Source organism: Meriones unguiculatus, chromosome 9 (assembly GCF_030254825.1).
Source record: "Meriones unguiculatus strain TT.TT164.6M chromosome 9, Bangor_MerUng_6.1, whole genome shotgun sequence".
In the NCBI taxonomy this organism is placed as follows: Eukaryota; Metazoa; Chordata; class Mammalia; order Rodentia; family Muridae; genus Meriones; species Meriones unguiculatus.
In genome coordinates, this window is record NC_083357.1 from 116821121 (window position 1) to 116838124 (window position 17004).

The 17004-nt window shown below is 46.7% G+C and overlaps 1 protein-coding gene across 10 annotated transcripts in view; it reads left to right on the forward strand.

Moving 5' to 3' along the window:
* Mbnl2 (muscleblind like splicing regulator 2) overlaps nt 1-17004 on the forward strand; it is a 146989-nt gene that overhangs the window by 36434 nt on the left and 93551 nt on the right. For 9 of the 10 annotated variants that reach the window (XM_060391615.1, XM_060391613.1, XM_060391618.1 and 6 more), the window contains exon 2: nt 9811-10412. The exons of the other annotated variant lie outside the window; for it this stretch is intronic. In XM_060391615.1, coding sequence (XP_060247598.1) covers nt 10239-10412 — 174 coding nt within the window. In that variant the 5' untranslated portion in view covers nt 9811-10238. The remainder of the gene's footprint in view (nt 1-9810; nt 10413-17004) is intronic. 10 annotated transcript variants of the gene reach the window in all.

The window sequence follows — 17004 nt, forward strand, 5'->3', positions numbered from 1 at the left end:
CCCATTCTCATAGATCCCCAAAGGTTACTGCTTGCTAGTGAGTTCCTACTGTCTATGCATGTGACCTTTCTTTGCTGGCCATAACTACAGTAGAGATTAAGCCCGGATTTTTCCTTTTCTTTTCAACCATTTCCCTAGCCTTTCGACAATTCCCTACTTCCTGAACACTCTTCTAGGACAAATATGTAGAGGTACATTTCCCTAGTGAGCCTTCTCCAGGCAAAGCCTCGTCATCCTTTTTATGGTTCTGTTCAGGGTTCTCTGTGCTCACCATGTCAATGCACTGTGTTTGAGTATATGTGGACAGCCAAGACCCATGTCATGGTTTGCAGTGAGGACCACCCATCTCCAAGGTGCACTGTGGACACTTACGTCACAACTCTGGAACTTAATGGACATGAGTAAACAAATTCTGATGTCTTGTGATAGACATGACTCTATGAAGAACTGCTGTGGCCTTTCGTGCCGCTGCTGTCCTGTCAGTTTCAGAATGTGAAAATTCTAATCCTAGTGATAAAAACTAAGATATCAACTCTGCTCTGTCTGTCCATCCATCTGTCCTTCCATCTGTCCATCCATCCATCCAACCATCCATCTATCAAACTTTAATTCTGCAATGTCTTTAGTGATATTGAATTGTTAAAGACTACAGCAACTTTGTAAACTGAAGCATGTTCCCTAACTGCTTGGTAATTTAATTCAGGCAGGTGCTGCACAACACACAGACACACACACACACACACACACACACACAGACACACACACACACACACACACACACACACCTTGTTCTCTCTGAATTCCTCCTTTTACTTTTACTACTGTGGGCAACCCTGATGTTCAGAAGCAGAACTGCCTGAGGGCCTATCTGTCATTATTGCAGCTTCGGAAAACCATGCTTGTGACAACCTGTTTCTGTGCCCATCACACATGGGCCATGCCCATGCGGTCATGAGCTTTGGCTTTTTCCTATCATCTTCTAATACATAGCTGCGTTGATAGCTTAATTACCTGCAGCTGTGGCAGAGCGTTGATTGTTTTAGTGTATATCCTTTAGCTGCATGGGGCATCCCTGCATTTGGTAATACAATAAGTAGGTCTAAGGGAGCCCTAGCATTTGTGTTTATTGTCTTTTGCTTCCTGTATGTACAATACCTGACAGAAAAAGCTTAAGGAAGGAGAGCATTATTTTGGCTCACTGTTCCAGAGGCATTTCAATACATCTTGGTGGGATCTCTCAGTTAAGGGTAGCAGGAGTGTGCGACAGAGTCCACTCACATCACAGCAGTCTGGGAGCTGATTGACAAGTCTCACAGCCTCTCCAAAGAGCACCCCAGATGAAGAGAAAACAGTAAAAACAGGAGAGTGTGGGGATATGCAGGCTCAGGCTATAGCAGCAGATGAAGTGAGTGTTAGGCTGGTGTCAGGGGAGGAGACAGAAAAGGGCAAAGGTCAGTTGGGAAGTTTTGTTTACTGCAGATTGTGGCCAAGGAAGGCAAGGGGCATTCTGACAGAAATCTGAGGCTTCACCACCCTGTCTAGCTAGAGCTCCTGGCCACGCAGGAGATAAACACTGTGTCACACTCGACTGTCATGTAATGCGTTGTGCTGTGTCACACTTGGGTAATGTCTAATACAGTTGTGTTTCTTGTAATCATAGCATATCCTAACGGAATTGTATTTGTATAGAAAACAATGGGAAAAAAAAAAACACAACTTGAACACAAATATGTGCTGAACATTTTCTCTCTAGCTGTAGGTTTAAGAGTATATTTAGAATTTTTCTTCCTTCTAATTAAAGATGAGATTTCTGCCTCTGGTGTTCCTAGAATTGGCTATGAAAGTAGATTGGAAATGTTCACATATTAAAGGAACCTTGGATTTTATGACTTTTTCACTTATACTTTGACATGCCACACTGAGAAAAAAAATAGCTTAGAATCCTTTCCTTTATTGGCTTTGCCATAGATAATGTTGACCTGTTTTGTGACCTCAGTGTGTGTGTATGTGGGGACGTCTGTCTCATTTCCTTCGGCAGTATATCAGAAAGTGTGTCCAGAAGACCTGAGTGGCATGTGAGGTGGAGATGCTTTGACAGTCAGAACTCTACTCCCACTCAGGATGAGGCTTCCAGTTGTTCAGAGGGACGTCCGTCAAAGGTTTCTGGAGAAACTCCATGGCTCTTGTCCCTCATCCTAGAGAGAGTTCTTCACACACACATGCACACACTCGTGTTTAAATATAACATATTTCGTTGACTTTCAAGACTTAATGATACAGGATCTCTCTGCCTGCCATTGTGTGTCTGTGTGTGCATATACGCACTAACACAATTACACCCAACAACATGGTTTCTCAAAACTCCTATTTCTTTCAGGTAATGTTCCCAGCAAGCTAATGAACACCCTTACTTCAGTTTACACAATTGCCTCACTCTCAAAAACATCGCTGTACTAAGACAGCTTAGGTATTAAAACTTAATGCAGATATCTCTGAGTCTACATGAATAGAGATTAGCTACTGTGAGGGGAGCCCTTCTAATGTAGGACTGATTGTGTTCCTCACAGGAGCTATCTGTGCACTGGGTGTTATCTTCCCCTTGATCACTAAGCTCACAGTTTAAGTCTACCACACAGTTTTCTGGAGGGAAGGCTAGAAGCCAAGCTACCAAAGTTGGTTTTCAAAGCAGCATTTTATAGATAACTTTTAATAAATTAAAGAGACACCAATTTGAAAGCGTTTGGGAGAACAAATCCTTTTGGAGATAACCATACTTGCTGTCCTCTGATTTTGGTGAGGAGCCTGTTGGAGTTTTTGCTTTTTTTCCTTTGACTGTCTTTGTCACTGTCCTGTGTCTCTTGGTCCACTGAGCTGTCTGAGGGAAGCCTGGTTTGACATCTCTTCTTTACGGCCGTGATTACTGGACAGTATCACACCCACTTCTCAGAGTCAAGTGGCTCTCAGCCCTGGTGCTTCTGGAGAGCTGGTGGCTCTCCAGGCTCTTCCCCCGTCATCACTGTGCCTGCACCTGATAGGCCAGGAGGTGGCTAATTCATTGATCTGTGGAGAGAGCTCGCTTTGAGTGCCTTAAACCCGCCTACAGAAATAGAGGTGGGATGCTCAGTTGTCAAGCCCAGAGATTACTTTCCTTTAATGTATTTAAGTCATGCCTTGCAGACAGAGGCAGGGGAATTGCCAGAGTTCAAAGCCCATTTGCGTGACAGTGTATGCTGGGCTAGCCAAGGTGACAGAGTAAGAACCTGTCTAAAAGAATCCTGCTGCTTCCCACCACCCATGAGAAGCTCAGCATGATGTATCTTGCCTGCAGCCCCAGCCAAGGGCAGGAAGGGCAGGGTGAGGGGCTCACCGGTACTACAGTGACTAGAAAGATCCTGTTTCAAACCAAGAAAAACAACATGTATCTTAAGAATTTAAGTGTTAAATATAGAAAACCCAAAGATTATAAAACAGAAATAGGAAGTCAAAGAGACAAGAGCTCTTCACTGTAATTAGATGTATGCAAAATAAAATTAAAGGCATCCTAGGCTGTGAGTTACTCAGTGGCTAATGAGTCCTTGACTGTCTGACTCAGAAACCGGTTTGTCTTGCGAGGATCCTTTAATCAGTGCCACAGGAGGCCTTGTCTGGCAGACAGCTGCGGCAGCCTGGCGACCAGAGTGCACCAGAAAGGTTGTGCTGTGGGGCACACCGTTTCCCGTAAGGCAGCCCTAAATTCTGATCGGTCTCCGCCTCAAGATTGGACATGATGGATGTTTTTCCCCCTAGAAATGTGCAAATTATCCACAAAGTGGGACACCTGGGGGGTCCTCAGCCTGGGCTTGTCTGAGGGTGGAACACAGCGAAGCCACCTACCTCCTCCTCTCCCACAGTGAAGGGCCAGGCATTCCAGACTTACTGGCTGCATGATTTAGCTATTGTCACAGAATCTCAGCAGCAAATTCTTTTATACAGTCCAGAGTCACAGCTCTCCAAAAAGCGAACGCTGAGAAGGGTTTTACACAAATTTTGAAAAATGGACATGCCATGTGAGGAAAGGACCCTAAAAATAGCTGCATTAGTGTGTAGAGTTGAATGGAAAGGCCTTCCGAATCCCAAGAAGTACTATAGAAAGCCATTTCTCTTTGCACTTTGAGTGAGTCTTTCCTTTGAAGATGGGGAGACTGGGTATTGGGCTTAGAAAGGATATGCGCGTGTGCTTCACAAAATGGCCCTTTCTGCTCGTTGACAACTGTAGCACCTGCTGGAGGTCCTCTGCACAGAGAGCCACCCTCCCCCAAGCACCTGCCCGGTGAAGCCCCCTCAGCTGAGCACCTTGGTCTGAACCCTCACTCCTCAGGAACTCACGTGGAACAGAGTTCCTGGGAGCGGCTGCTGCCTAGTTTTGCTTTCCTTTGATTAGTCAGACCTGCAGCCACTGAGCAAGGCCTCCCCCACCTGCCCTCCTGCTGCTGCTTCTGTGGGAATCTGTGAACATGGAGACCTGAAGCAGCCACCTCTGTTCCTTCAGCCTCCAAGAAGAACACGAAGCATAGAGCAAGGCAGCAGGGAATGCTAGTCAGGATGGCTCTCGGGCTTGCACACTGGGCACACCAGAGGGTTCACTGGACACAGATTGCTGGCCTGCCCTGAGCGTCCACTGCATGATCTCTGGGGAACCCAGGAGTCTACCTTTCTTCCCAAGCTTCAGGGGGGTGACAGTGCTGCGGGCGCAGGTTGTGTTCTTTGAGACTCGCTGGGCTGAGGAGACAGGCAGTGAGGTGGAGATGCCCATCACTGGGGCCTCCGCCTTCCTGCAGTCTGCTTGACAACAGCAGAATGAATCGGGGCACCTGCTGGAGTGTTCCTCCAGATCACAGCCAAATGGCCCCATCAGAACCCTTATTCCTGTAGCCTTGAGTTTGATCTGTGTTAAAATGAGGATGCTCACTCCAAGAGGAGTTCATTCTGCAAACATTTATAGGGCATTTTCTATGACCACGTGCCCAGCAGAGTTCAAGGGATTCACAATAACAGCCAGGATGTATTTATTATATGTGCAGTGAAATCCATAAGCGGTGTCAGCGGGGTGGGGCAGATACGTCAGTATTGACGGTCTCATCAGTATTTATACCTGCTTAAAAGTAAATGACCAGGTGTGAGGGCTGCTACAGGTACAGACCCCTGTGCCCTGTGCAGTCATGAATCGTCTACGAGATAGTGTCTTGCTCCTAACATCAGTGCCGAGGCAGATGATTCCCTCAGATGCAGTCGTGGCTTCTACATACAGCCGTGGGGAGGGAGAGACTTGAAAGTGGCTTTCAGCGATGACCATTTGTGGAGGGGCTCTTTTTACCGCTGTGCGTTAGGCTACCTTACTGTTCACGGTGTGCTTCTGTATTTCTCCTGTAACCAGACCTGTGGCAGCCACCATACAAATGTAGGAGAGACTGAAGAAAGCTGTTGACTTACTAGGAATATAAGATCAGGAACACTGGTGTGTAAAAGTATCGATTTGCCCTGTAATGAACATGAAGCAAAATTAGTGCATCTTTACACATTTTCCTTTCCACGCCTTCTTTGTACTCAGTATATATTTGACACCAAAGTGCATCTCAGCTTGCATGCTAAATTTTCATTGTGCATGCAAAATGTGTATTTAGATTCATAAAGCCTACAAATTGAAAAGGGGGCTCCTTTGGTCCAGTCAGACTTGAACAGTTTCCAGCAGCTGATTTGAGGGGCAATTTGAAATTGAACTTAAACGGAAGGATAAAGACTTAAAAATGTAGTCACTCTGTCACACTAATCCCAGAGCCACATGGAGGGGACGGTGGCCAGCATAGCCCAGCATTTACTGTTCTTCAGCAGTGAACAGCCTAGCCGATGCAGGATTGAGTTAGGTCTCTGGGTGGGGAAGCCAGCCTGGTCCCTTGGAGACAAGTTAAAACTTGGTCTTCATCATCTCATGCCATCATTGCTCATTTTGTTGCATAGCTCATTGCTTGTATCCACTTGTGACAATGCAAGGAGGCGGCACCTTTCATAACTAGCTACATAACCTCTAGCATTGGAACAGAGAGCATGCTGGGTAGAAGAAAGCATGCCGCAGATTCATGATAACAGACTTAAAATAGCGGTGTGTTCCTGTTAGAGTGTACACGCCCCTTTCTTTGACATAAAAGCCATCTAAAAGCTTACCAACTGTGTTCTTAAAAGCAAGTTTATATTAAATATTTACATATGGAATCTTAAAAAAAATTTATATGTGGAATCTTAACCTCTCCCCTGCCAAAAGGAACTTTGAGAAGCCAAAAGAGTAATTGTGTTAACCAAGGACTATAGAATGGGACATTGGGAAAAGTTGATCAAAAGATTTAAAACTTCAGCCTGATAGCGGTGGAAAGTTCAAGGATGCAGTGGCCACCGTTAAAAACAAGACATGGTGTTCTCGAAAATGGCTGCCAGTAGGCGCTGTGTTCTCGCCACAGAAGCAGAGAGGCAGGTGAAGTGACGTGTAGCAGTCATCTTCCGTGCCTGCCTGCTTTAGGACATTGTTATGCTCCATAAATAGACGGTTTCTTTGGCCAATGAAAATATATATTTTCAGAGGCAGTTTGTCATGGTAGTGTGTAGACCCAAGTTCTGGTTGCTCTTTTATGAAGTAAGTGGGAACCCTTTCTCCCGACTGAAAGCATTGTGTGGCTTTGGTGAATACAGACCGTCAAGTCTTTATTCTTGCCATCTGTGCAGCAATGCCTGGCTTTGCCTTTGTCCTGCCTGTGAAGCCTGCAGGAACACTCCTGCCTTTGAATACAGCGCATACCTCATCCCTGTTGCCCTGAAACCTGTGTAGGACTTGAGGACTTTATATAATGTTTCCTGGGTATGGGCTAAATGTGTCCAGAACGTCATCTGTGGCCCCTTTATTACTGACGCCCCAGCTCCGCTGGTGAGCAGAAACCTTTCTGGCTCTTGCTGTCCCCGTCCTTTGTTCTCCACCAGGTTTGGAGGTGGAGTGCAGCTAATGAAGCTGCAGGTCTAGGCCGGTTGGTGAAGCGTAATACAGAGCGAATTTGTTCTTAAGCTCCTCTTCTTAACCTCCCTAGCCTAAGCTACAAGATGTTGTTGAACAAGCAGGAGCCTGCCTGGCTCCCTCAGATATTTTATAATTGAAGTTACCTGTGTTTCACAGCTTGCATTGTTGCCCATTTCCTTAAATGCACATACATATATAACCTACACCAGCACTTTCACAAAGAGGAGAATGATGGGGGTGAAAAAGCAGGTCACACCATCCCATGAGTCTTGCTAAATCAATGTCAAGGACCAGATAAACTTATGGGACACCACTGGGGCCTCTCCCCTGTGAGGGACCATAGCAGCTTTCTGCAGGATGGAAACGCCCAACTGCAAGAATGTCTGTTTGGCTTGGTTTGCCCAAGCTTGGTTAACTGATTCTCATCAATTCGGGGACTCGCTTTTTCCGGGCACACTTGTGAACCACTTCACAATTACTGTCCTCTGAGCTTACTTAGTACACACTATTCTGACACGGTGAGTGTCCCTGAGTGATAGGACACATGGGCATCGCTGTGTGATCGCAAGCGTCATAGAGGTATTCTTGCAAGCCCAGATGATGTAGCTCCGTCATTTGATGTGACCTTTTGACAAAATCAAGAGTCATGTGAAACACAAACTCCACTTATGAACCATGGTCTACTATGCACAATGAACACGCGTTAGTAAGCACAAAGCGTGCATTCCAGAGTGATGTGAGATACCGTAAATAGAAAACCCAGCGACAAACTGACTCCTTACCATCATGTGTTAATGTTGTACTTCTGCGTTGACAAGCACCGCCCTAGATCACACAGCCCCATGAGAAACACATCACACTGCAAAGTTGTATTTGCAAGTTAAAAGTGACCAAGGCCTTATCTGGCCACAGGAACCTCTAAGCCCCATTCTGATTTTCTGACAGTGCCTTATGAGTGGAGTGCCATTGAGAGAAACTTCCTTAAGGGTTTAGCATGACTAATCTTTTTCCAATCTTGATGAACTGCCCTTGGTATAAATTTTTAGCAGGTTATCAAGGCTTGTGTTACATACAATTTCTGCAAATGGTCAATTTACAGACTGTAGTTTTTTGTTTGTGTGTCTCTTGATCATGTTCAATTTTTGTGCTATTTCATAATCCTTGAAAAATTAAAACAAGTGCTGATCTTAGACATCTGAACTTAAACTTGCAGTATTATTGTAGGCGTGACTTTTAATCCTCGCGTTCTAAATACAAGAGGACTTTTTTAAAAGTTTATCACATTTTAAACTTTATTGTGTGTGAGGGGTGTGGCGGTCGGAGAACAGTCCCAGAAGTCAGTTCTCCCCTCACACAGCATGGGCCCCGGAGGCCATGCAGCGGATGTGTTTACTCACCTCTCCAGGCCGGAGAACGGCGTCAACTTATGTCCCAAACCAAGCAGAGCCCGACTGAAGCTCGCGGTCATTGATCACATCCTAGGTCCAGCTGGCCAGCAAGCACTTCTGGGGGTCCAAAGGCATGTGGGAAACAGAAACTACAAAGAATGCCCTGACCTCATAGCACACAGCAGGGAAGGAAGCACCAAGCAAGCAGCAGAAGCAAGGAAGTATCCAGAGCAGATATCTGGAGGCCTCGTCTAGCTGCCCCAGCATCAGGTCTCTGTAAACTCAAAGCACTCAAGGGGTAGGGAACCTGCTCCATCCAAAATAATATCCTGTCCATTTCGTAGTAGAGACACCCTACAGTTGTTTATAGCCTTCCCAGCAACACAATCAATGACCTAAATGTGAAATTAATTGGGAACCACGATTCTAATACGCTGTTTGGTGATTAAGCACTTTAGATGGAATTGTTTCATAGGCTCTAATTATAGTGTCTGCCACACTCATCTGTTTGAGTCACTCCTGACTCTTGGACTGTTGCCTAGATCACTCTGCCATACAGTTTCAGTTGTTCCTCATGATACTGAAAGTTAGAGGTCTAAGCTATACCTTCATAAATTCTAGATCTGAGCTTCGTAGGTAGCTCAAGTGTTTGATTCCTCTCAGCTTGGATGCAAGATGATGTCATGTTAGGTTTTGCACGTTCATGGTTTAAAATTACCTTGTACTGTCACACTTTTGCAGCATCAGCTTACAGGGAGCTCTCTCTGTGTTTACCCCTTGTGTTTTTTGGTTGGTTGGTTGGTTGGCTGGTTCATTGATTGCTTGGTTGCTTGGTTGGCTACCTGGCTGGCTGGCTGGCTGGCTGGCTGGCTGGCTGGCTGGCTGGCTGGCTGGTTGGCTGGTTAGCTGGCTGGTTGGTTGGTTGGTTGGTTGGTTGGTTGGTTGGTTGGTTGGCTGGTTGGCTGGCTGGCTGGTTGGTTGGCTGGCTGGATCATTGATTCCTTGTTTGCTTGGTTGGCTACCTGGCTGGCTGGCTGGCTGGCTGGTTAGCTGGCTGGCTGGCTGGTTGGTTGGTTGGTTGGTTGGTTGGTTGGTTGGTTGGTTGGTTGGTTGGCTGGCTGGCTGGTTGGCTGGTTGGTTGGCTGGTTGGTTGGCTGGCTGGTTGGTTGGCTGGCTGGATCATTGATTCCTTGTTTGCTTGGTTGGCTACCTGGCTGGCTGGCTGGTTAGCTGGCTGACTGGTTGGTTGGTTGGCTGGCTGACTGGCTGGTTGGCTGACCTGTTGGCTGGCTGGCTGCTTGGTTGCTTGGTTGCCTGGCTAATTGGTTTTGTTGAACTCACTTTACCCTGACCCTCTGAGTGACTTTGCTAATCATTTAATTTCAGAACTTAAAACGGACGAAGGAAGAAAAACATCATCTCACTCAAATACAAAGATCTAAGAGGCTTGTTTTTCAAAGCTGTGAGCATCAGAAGTAATATTTTCCCAAAGAGTGCCATCGTATCGAAGTCACTTTATTACGGAGACGTGTATCTGCAAAACAATCCAGAGACTAGGACCCTGGAGCCAGAGATGACAGTGAGCAGGCGCGGCCTGTGGCTCGCAGTCTTGCAGTGGGGCCTGTGGATCAGTGACTGACTGCTGCTGTACGGCCTCTTGTCCCCACTCCCTGGACTGGACTGCGTTAAGGAATCCATTGCTTACCTTCAGACTTACATGTGGGAGTTTTCACAACAGCAGTTTTGAGGTCATTGAGACTAGGACTGATTTCATCATTTAACAGAAAGGAACAGAGTCCAAAGTAGCTCTCATCATGGCCTTGAATGTTGCCCCCGTGAGAGACACAAAGTGGCTGACGCTGGAAGTCTGCAGACAGTATCAGAGAGGAACGTGCTCACGCTCTGACGAAGAATGCAAATTTGCTCACCCCCCAAAAAGCTGCCAGGTTGAAAATGGAAGAGTAATTGCCTGCTTTGATTCCCTCAAGGTAAGGCAGCCATTTCACATGTCACCTCCAGGTGGAGCTGGGCTTGCAAAGTGAGCACTTTGCCCTGAGCTCTGCAGAATTTGCCATTCACATTGGTCCTGCCTTCTTTGTGATGGCTACTGGGAGGTTTGTCTTGTGTTGTGTTGTTTTCACTCAAACTTATTTATACCAGGCATGCATAACTTTTTTATACATGTCTGTGTTTAAATTTAAAAAGCCTAGTGGTGTGTGTCTGGTCTGGCTTGACCTTCAGGTAACCGAAAGCTTCAAATCAGGGTCAGGCTAGTGACAATGGCAGTCAGTGTTTTAACACTTGATCTTCTCTGGAACACATAAATGTGGAGAAACCAAACTGTCACTTTTGTGTGCCAGTCACCCTGACTTGCGTCTCAATTTCCCTTCTTGTGGCTCTCGACTAGAGCTTCCTAAAATGCTTCTTGAGAGGGTTTTCATTTTCCCTTAAGATGTTTTGTGGCTAGCAGAAATTACTGAGTGCACATTCAGTGCTGACTTCTTGGAGAACCTACCTCTGTGAGAAGCATCATGAAAGAACCAGCGTGACTCAGATGTCCACTTGGTGAGTTCATATGTGGAGGGGAAGTAGGGCACAGCGCAGAGAGCTGTGGTGCAGGAAGAAAGATGCGTGCTGTGCACAAGACAGAACGCTTCCGTGGGAGGCCTGACAAGAAGTGTTTGGGAGACTGGCCTGCCCCAGTTGTATGTTGGGTTGGATAGAGTTTGGGTTTGAAGAAATGGCAGAATCCAAAGAAAAACTATGCTCAGAAGAAGTGGGATGCCTTAGCTCAGAGCTCTCTGAGGTTTGCCGTTGCTGTAAGCCTGAAATTATGCTGCTTTGAATTCCAGATCGGCTCAGGTAGTCTTAAGGGCATAATGACATTGTTGATAATAGAGATGGTTAAGACACACAGCTTGACGTTTCTGCCTGTGAAAAACTGCAGTGTGCTTACCCGGTTTTAACAGTCTCTTGGATGCTCTTGACATCCTGTCTGAGAAACCACCGGGTAGCCTGTGGGGAAGGGACTCGACCCCGTCCTCAGGTACCAAGGAGACTGGGCATTTAAAGTGGTTAAATCACATGTCAAAAATTATGTTCAAAACAGGAAAACAGCTCGGTTTGTAACGACCTTGTGAGGGCCCAAGTTTATGCCTAGAACTCCTAGGAAAAGGGAACACTCAGGGGTGGTAGGAGGCATTTGTCATCCTAAACTGTACTTGCAAGTGGGAATAGGAGGATGCCTTTGGCCAGCACAGAGCAGGTGGCTGGTTCCAGGTCATGAGAGAAGAACGGCACTCCAGGTTGTCTCCTGAACCCATGTACACACTACACACACACACGTATACCATCTGCATCAGAACATATACACAAAAATTATCTCTTAAAGACTTAAAAATCAAACCTATCATTCTTGCAAATATGTCCTCAAACCAATATTAATATTTATGCATCTTTAAAAAAGAAACTCTGTCTTTATACTAAAAGTAGAAAAACCTATTTTTAGCCCCACAGAAGAAAAACTTGAGCAATGGGATGAGGTAATAAACCTCGCTGCCGTAGTTATTGGAGTAGACTAACAGACAACGGACAGACCAATCACAGTTGCTTTGAACTGTAATAATTTAAGTCCATTTGTGTATTAGCGATTTTCCTTTTATTGAACAAGGAAAGGCGATCTGAATTTGCCTTTTTAGTCTTCACCAGTGGAAGTGTTCCCTATAAAAAGCAGAGGCTGTTAAAGCTGGCTCCTGAAAGCCCGAGGTATAAGACAGCATCCCCCAATGATTCGGGGAGACAACACCCCCCCAGACACCTCAATGACCTGGCATCATGCACATAAAACCTGTGACATCACAAACACACTCAGAAGCGTCCCGAGGGACCCCTAACTAGTGAGTCAGCTAAAGCCTCCCTGCCTGTGAGGGCTGAGGGTGGCTTCTCACTTAGGCTTCCTCACTAGGAAGCTATAGCGATAGTTTTGACCTGGATTACATAATTGGTGTTTGCCCTCAGGACTTTTTTTGTGTGTTTTGTTGTTGTTAATTTTAATTTCTTTGTTTAAGTCAAGGTATGTATTAGTTTGTTTTAATGTTTCCACTAAAAATACCCAGTGAAAGAGGAAGCAACATAAAAGAACAGCTTCGAGATGAGAATCTAACTTCTCAGGTCTTCTATAATTCCTTTTGTTAATCTAGCCTTCTCTAGTTGAACAGCTAATGCTAAATATCATCACTTTACTAAGTTTCTTTAAGTTGGAGAAATAGATGCTCCTGAGCTGCCAAGGCTCAATGCCCCATGACTACCTCAGAGTAAAAACTCCATCCAAAGCCCTAATGCTGACGATACCATGGTACCTGGGGTTCTCCAGGATTGCACTGGGCCCTAGGATCAGGAATGACATTACATTTAGCACAGACGTCAAGGAAGAAGCCGTGAGGCTGGTGAGCATTATCCAGATTCTTCCACATGTGTCTGGTGCCCCTCCTTCAGGTGTGGGAGCAGGCAGCACGCTGCCTCTGGTTATTGGTCCACTTTGAGAACTGTGGCCTGGCAGGTGATTTGAATGCGATGTTAAATGTGTTTAGAGTTACCAAACTGTAAAGAATGGAAAAGCGCCTGCGGGTGGAGGAGTGAGTGGCCCAGTCTGCACACCTGCTCCCCTCCCCTGCCTTCCCTGAGTTATTTATGACTTGCTGGCTTCAGCCCCTGGGCAGCAGGTGAAAACGGCTGAGGTGTGCACAGTTCCCAGCACGCCGGCATGTTCACCTTGAAGCGTTTTAAGGTTAAAAGTCCCCAGAACAGGACACAGCTTCCAGAAGCAGAAAATACCAGCTCAACAAATCATGAGTCCAATTCCCTGTGGAGCTACTTCTCTTCATTTTAAGGGTTGGTCATCCCTTATCTAGACCTCCAAAGTGCAAAACTTTTTAATCACTGACATAATCCCACCAATAGAAAATTCTGCATCTGACTTCATGGGATGAGTTACAGTCAAAATGTAGGTTGTTTTTGTTTTAAGATTAAAAATCTGGAGAATCAAGTCTTCTAGATGGAGCGCCTGGGGTGGGAATGAATGTTTAGTATGACAGGACAGCGTTGCTCAGTGAAGCCCTGTGTGACACAGGCGTGTTGGCTGAAAATATTCTCAGGGCGATTGGGAAAATCGTGAAAACAAATTTTAGAGGCTTAGCTGTTACCTTTCTAAATAAGAATGAGTTGGCAGGCCAGGCCAGAGTGCTTAGAGTGGTCACCACAACTCAGGAGGACTCAGTTCAGATCTCCAGCACCTGTGTGCAAGCCGAGCTGAGTGTGACCTGTGTGTAAGCCCTGGACAGGCAGAGGCAGCAGGGTCCCTGGGCTTGCTCACCAGCGGCCTAGCTGAAACCAGTAAGCTGCAAGTGCACACACGCTCCAGGAGGCCCACACTTCCTTTGTACACACCCTCTATGTGCACCCATGCCCCAGGAGCACACACGTACTTGCATCCTCAGGCACAAGCACACAAACAGGCACATATTCTGCACAAACACACAAAAATGCTACTTCCAAGGAAGACGGTGTGCTTCCTTTGGCCCCTCAGTCGAAGGTCACTGCTCTCTATTCCTGTGAATGGCTTCTCTTCTCATTCAGGGAACACGACAGCATGTGTGCCCCACTGGGCCTGCATCCCAGCCCCGCCGCTGGCTTTGCTTCTGGGCTGTTTGTGACCTTTGCTCGCCTCGGAGCTCCTTTGCCTTAAATTCTGTGAACAGTTTGCCCGCCCGTGCCCTTGGCATGTTCCCCAAAGCATGCCAGTTCGTTAGCGAGCCTTCTGCCAAGTCCACCGTGTCCAGGCTCCTGCCACCCCTTCCCACAGCCTCTGCTTACTGGCATTTTGTCAGTCTGCTTCCTCTGGGCCAAGAGAGTCAGGGCTGTGTTAGGACGGGGCTCTTCCCTGGGGTCATGGTGGTGTCCCCAAGCCTAGAACGGTGGCTTATATATAATAGATGAACAGTAAATTCTGTTGGATGGCAGCATGTCACCAAAGCACGGCACCTCCCAGACGCTGCTGTGTATGTGTGTACTTAGGTGTTTGCACTTATTGTGGTCTACGTGAACTGGCCTGAAGATGCTGTACGGCACTCAGCCTTTCTTCTTGCTCTGCGCCCCTGATGCAAACACCATGTTAAAATAACATTTAAGAACGGGAAGACCTCTCCAGGAATTTCAAGACAGGTGTGACTGGGCGTGCAATGCCTCACTGGAAAATGAACAAACCATTTGCTTTTTCAGATCGCACGTGTTGTTGTCATCATGCCTGCCTTTTCCTATAGTTCTTTCTACATTCTAAGATGAAAAAAGATCTCACTGTTTATCCATGGGACACTTGCAATGAGCTAACTGATGGCAGGTACAGTGTAGGCTTGCAATTGATGGGTAAGAATTTCAGAACGAAAAGTGAGACAGTTTTTAATGTCAAAATACATAGCTGGCTTCGCCCTGAGGGTCAGCTGCATGGATTGCTGCTGGGCTCTGGAATTCAAGCTAATTATCTGCAGTGATTCCTTGGATATTCTGTAAAATATGCACTTACTTGCAAGTATGATCTCAGACGTGTAAATCTTCAGTAGTGTTCTTCCCGGTCAACTAGCTCTGGCCGCAGACCAGTCGCTTCTGCGCCTTCTACTAAGCCAGACAGATATGTTGAATCCATGTGATAAGTGTGGACATAGATTCAAAAGTTTAAATACTTCACCTGTGACCACCAGCCTTGCACATGATGGAGAAGGGACCCGGCCTCAGGTGTGTGCGACTCCAAATCTGATAGTACCCACTCTCCTCCGGCTCTGATTGTGAGATATGCACTGTTGGTGTAATTCATTTCAGAATTCCTGCTACTGTGACAACATGCACATTTAGTGAGTTTAGTACATCAAAGTGAAAAAATTTAATATGCAAGCCCCCGGGAGTACACGCGCTCCTATGCGAGAAATCTTAAACGAGAGAAATGATGAGGGAAAGGTGAGCGGCGCACAGTGTTTGTGCTTCCTGATTCTGTCGTTGATTTTTCCTTTTTAAGACAAGGTCTGACTGTATAGCCCTGGCTGCCCTTAAACTTACTCTTTAGACCAGGCTGGCCTTGAATTCACAGAAATGCTCCTGTCTCTGCCTCCTGAGGGCTGGAATTAAAAGCTTGCACCACCACACCTGGCAGGTGTGCGTGTGTGTTATGCCAATACTATTTTATCACTCACTAGACTGCTGTCACAAAAATGGCTCAGGATGGCATCGTTTATGTAACTGTATGATTCTGGAATAAATAAAGTCAGAGGGTGTCACGGGGTTTGGTTTGAGTCAAGCTTTAGGGGTCTCGGGAGTCGCTAGTTGCCCTCGTGTGTACTGGGCCCACTCTTCTATGGCCTGCCCTCTGCGCTGCACACTCCCTCCCTCACCTTCTGTACTTCCCGTGTCGATCCTGGAAGTCCATGTCGCACCCCAGCCCCCCATGCCAGCTCCTGCTGTGGTTTCTGTCTGGTGCAGAGCAGAAATTTCAAAATGGCAAGGTAGAGCATGCATGCACTAGCAAAGGGCACTGTCGAGCTGCAGGGTGGACCTGCTGGTGTCCACTGGTGACCCGCTGACCCCAGTGTCAGTGCTGACATTCACCACTTCTCCGTGCTACTGAGTATGTCTGTTTTGTGGTGCAGCCATGGTCACGGTAGACTGTTCTCCTGCCTCTCTGCTCTCCTGCACATTTCTGTTTTCTGGTGCCACCTCATCTGCCCATTGCTCCCTCACTGTTTGTGCTTGCTGCTCAGGCATTAGCGCTTGGCGGAGCCTGTCCACTCTTAGGGATTCACTTCTCACATTTCCCGGTGAACCCAGATCTGGGTGTGGACCTTTCCAGCCCATCTGTGCTTCCAGTTTACCCTGTTAGTCACCTCCAGTGCAGCAGATGTGAGTCCAGAGCCTCCCAGCACGTGCTGGGCTCTCTCTCACTGCTGCCTTTCCTGAGTGTCTCCTCTCTCCCTTACATCAGACCAGGGGCTCTGCTTTTTCCAGTGTGGCTTCATCTTCATGAGTTGAAGCAGGAACTATTCTTTCCAAATTCTGGGGGGCTGGAGGCTACGATTTTAATGCATATTTTGGGGGAGCATAGTTTAACTGAATACAATATAAAAGCCTGGCTGGGCGTAGCGGCCCCCACCTGTAATCCCTGTGTTCCCAGTACCTGGGAGCCTGAGGCAAGATGGCTGCAGAGTTGAAGCCAGCCTGGGATACCTAATGAGTTCAAAGCAGCCTGTGTCACCCTCTGTCTCAGAAAACAACAAACACCGGTGTCTAATTCAAGCCTAATTACTGCAGCCTGCCTTAGCCACGAGGGCATTGAAGTAACCATGGGTAAAGACAGAGAGAGAGAGAGAGAGAGAGAGAGAGAGAGAGAGAGAGAGAGGAGTTCTGAACTGAATCTGTGCAGACCTTTTTATCCTGCACCCCCTAAGCAGCAGTGTCACAAGCGTGCACCTAACATTTGCACTCGGTGAGGTACTTTTAGTAAGGCAGCGATGAGTCTACATGATAAGTCTAGAAGAGCAG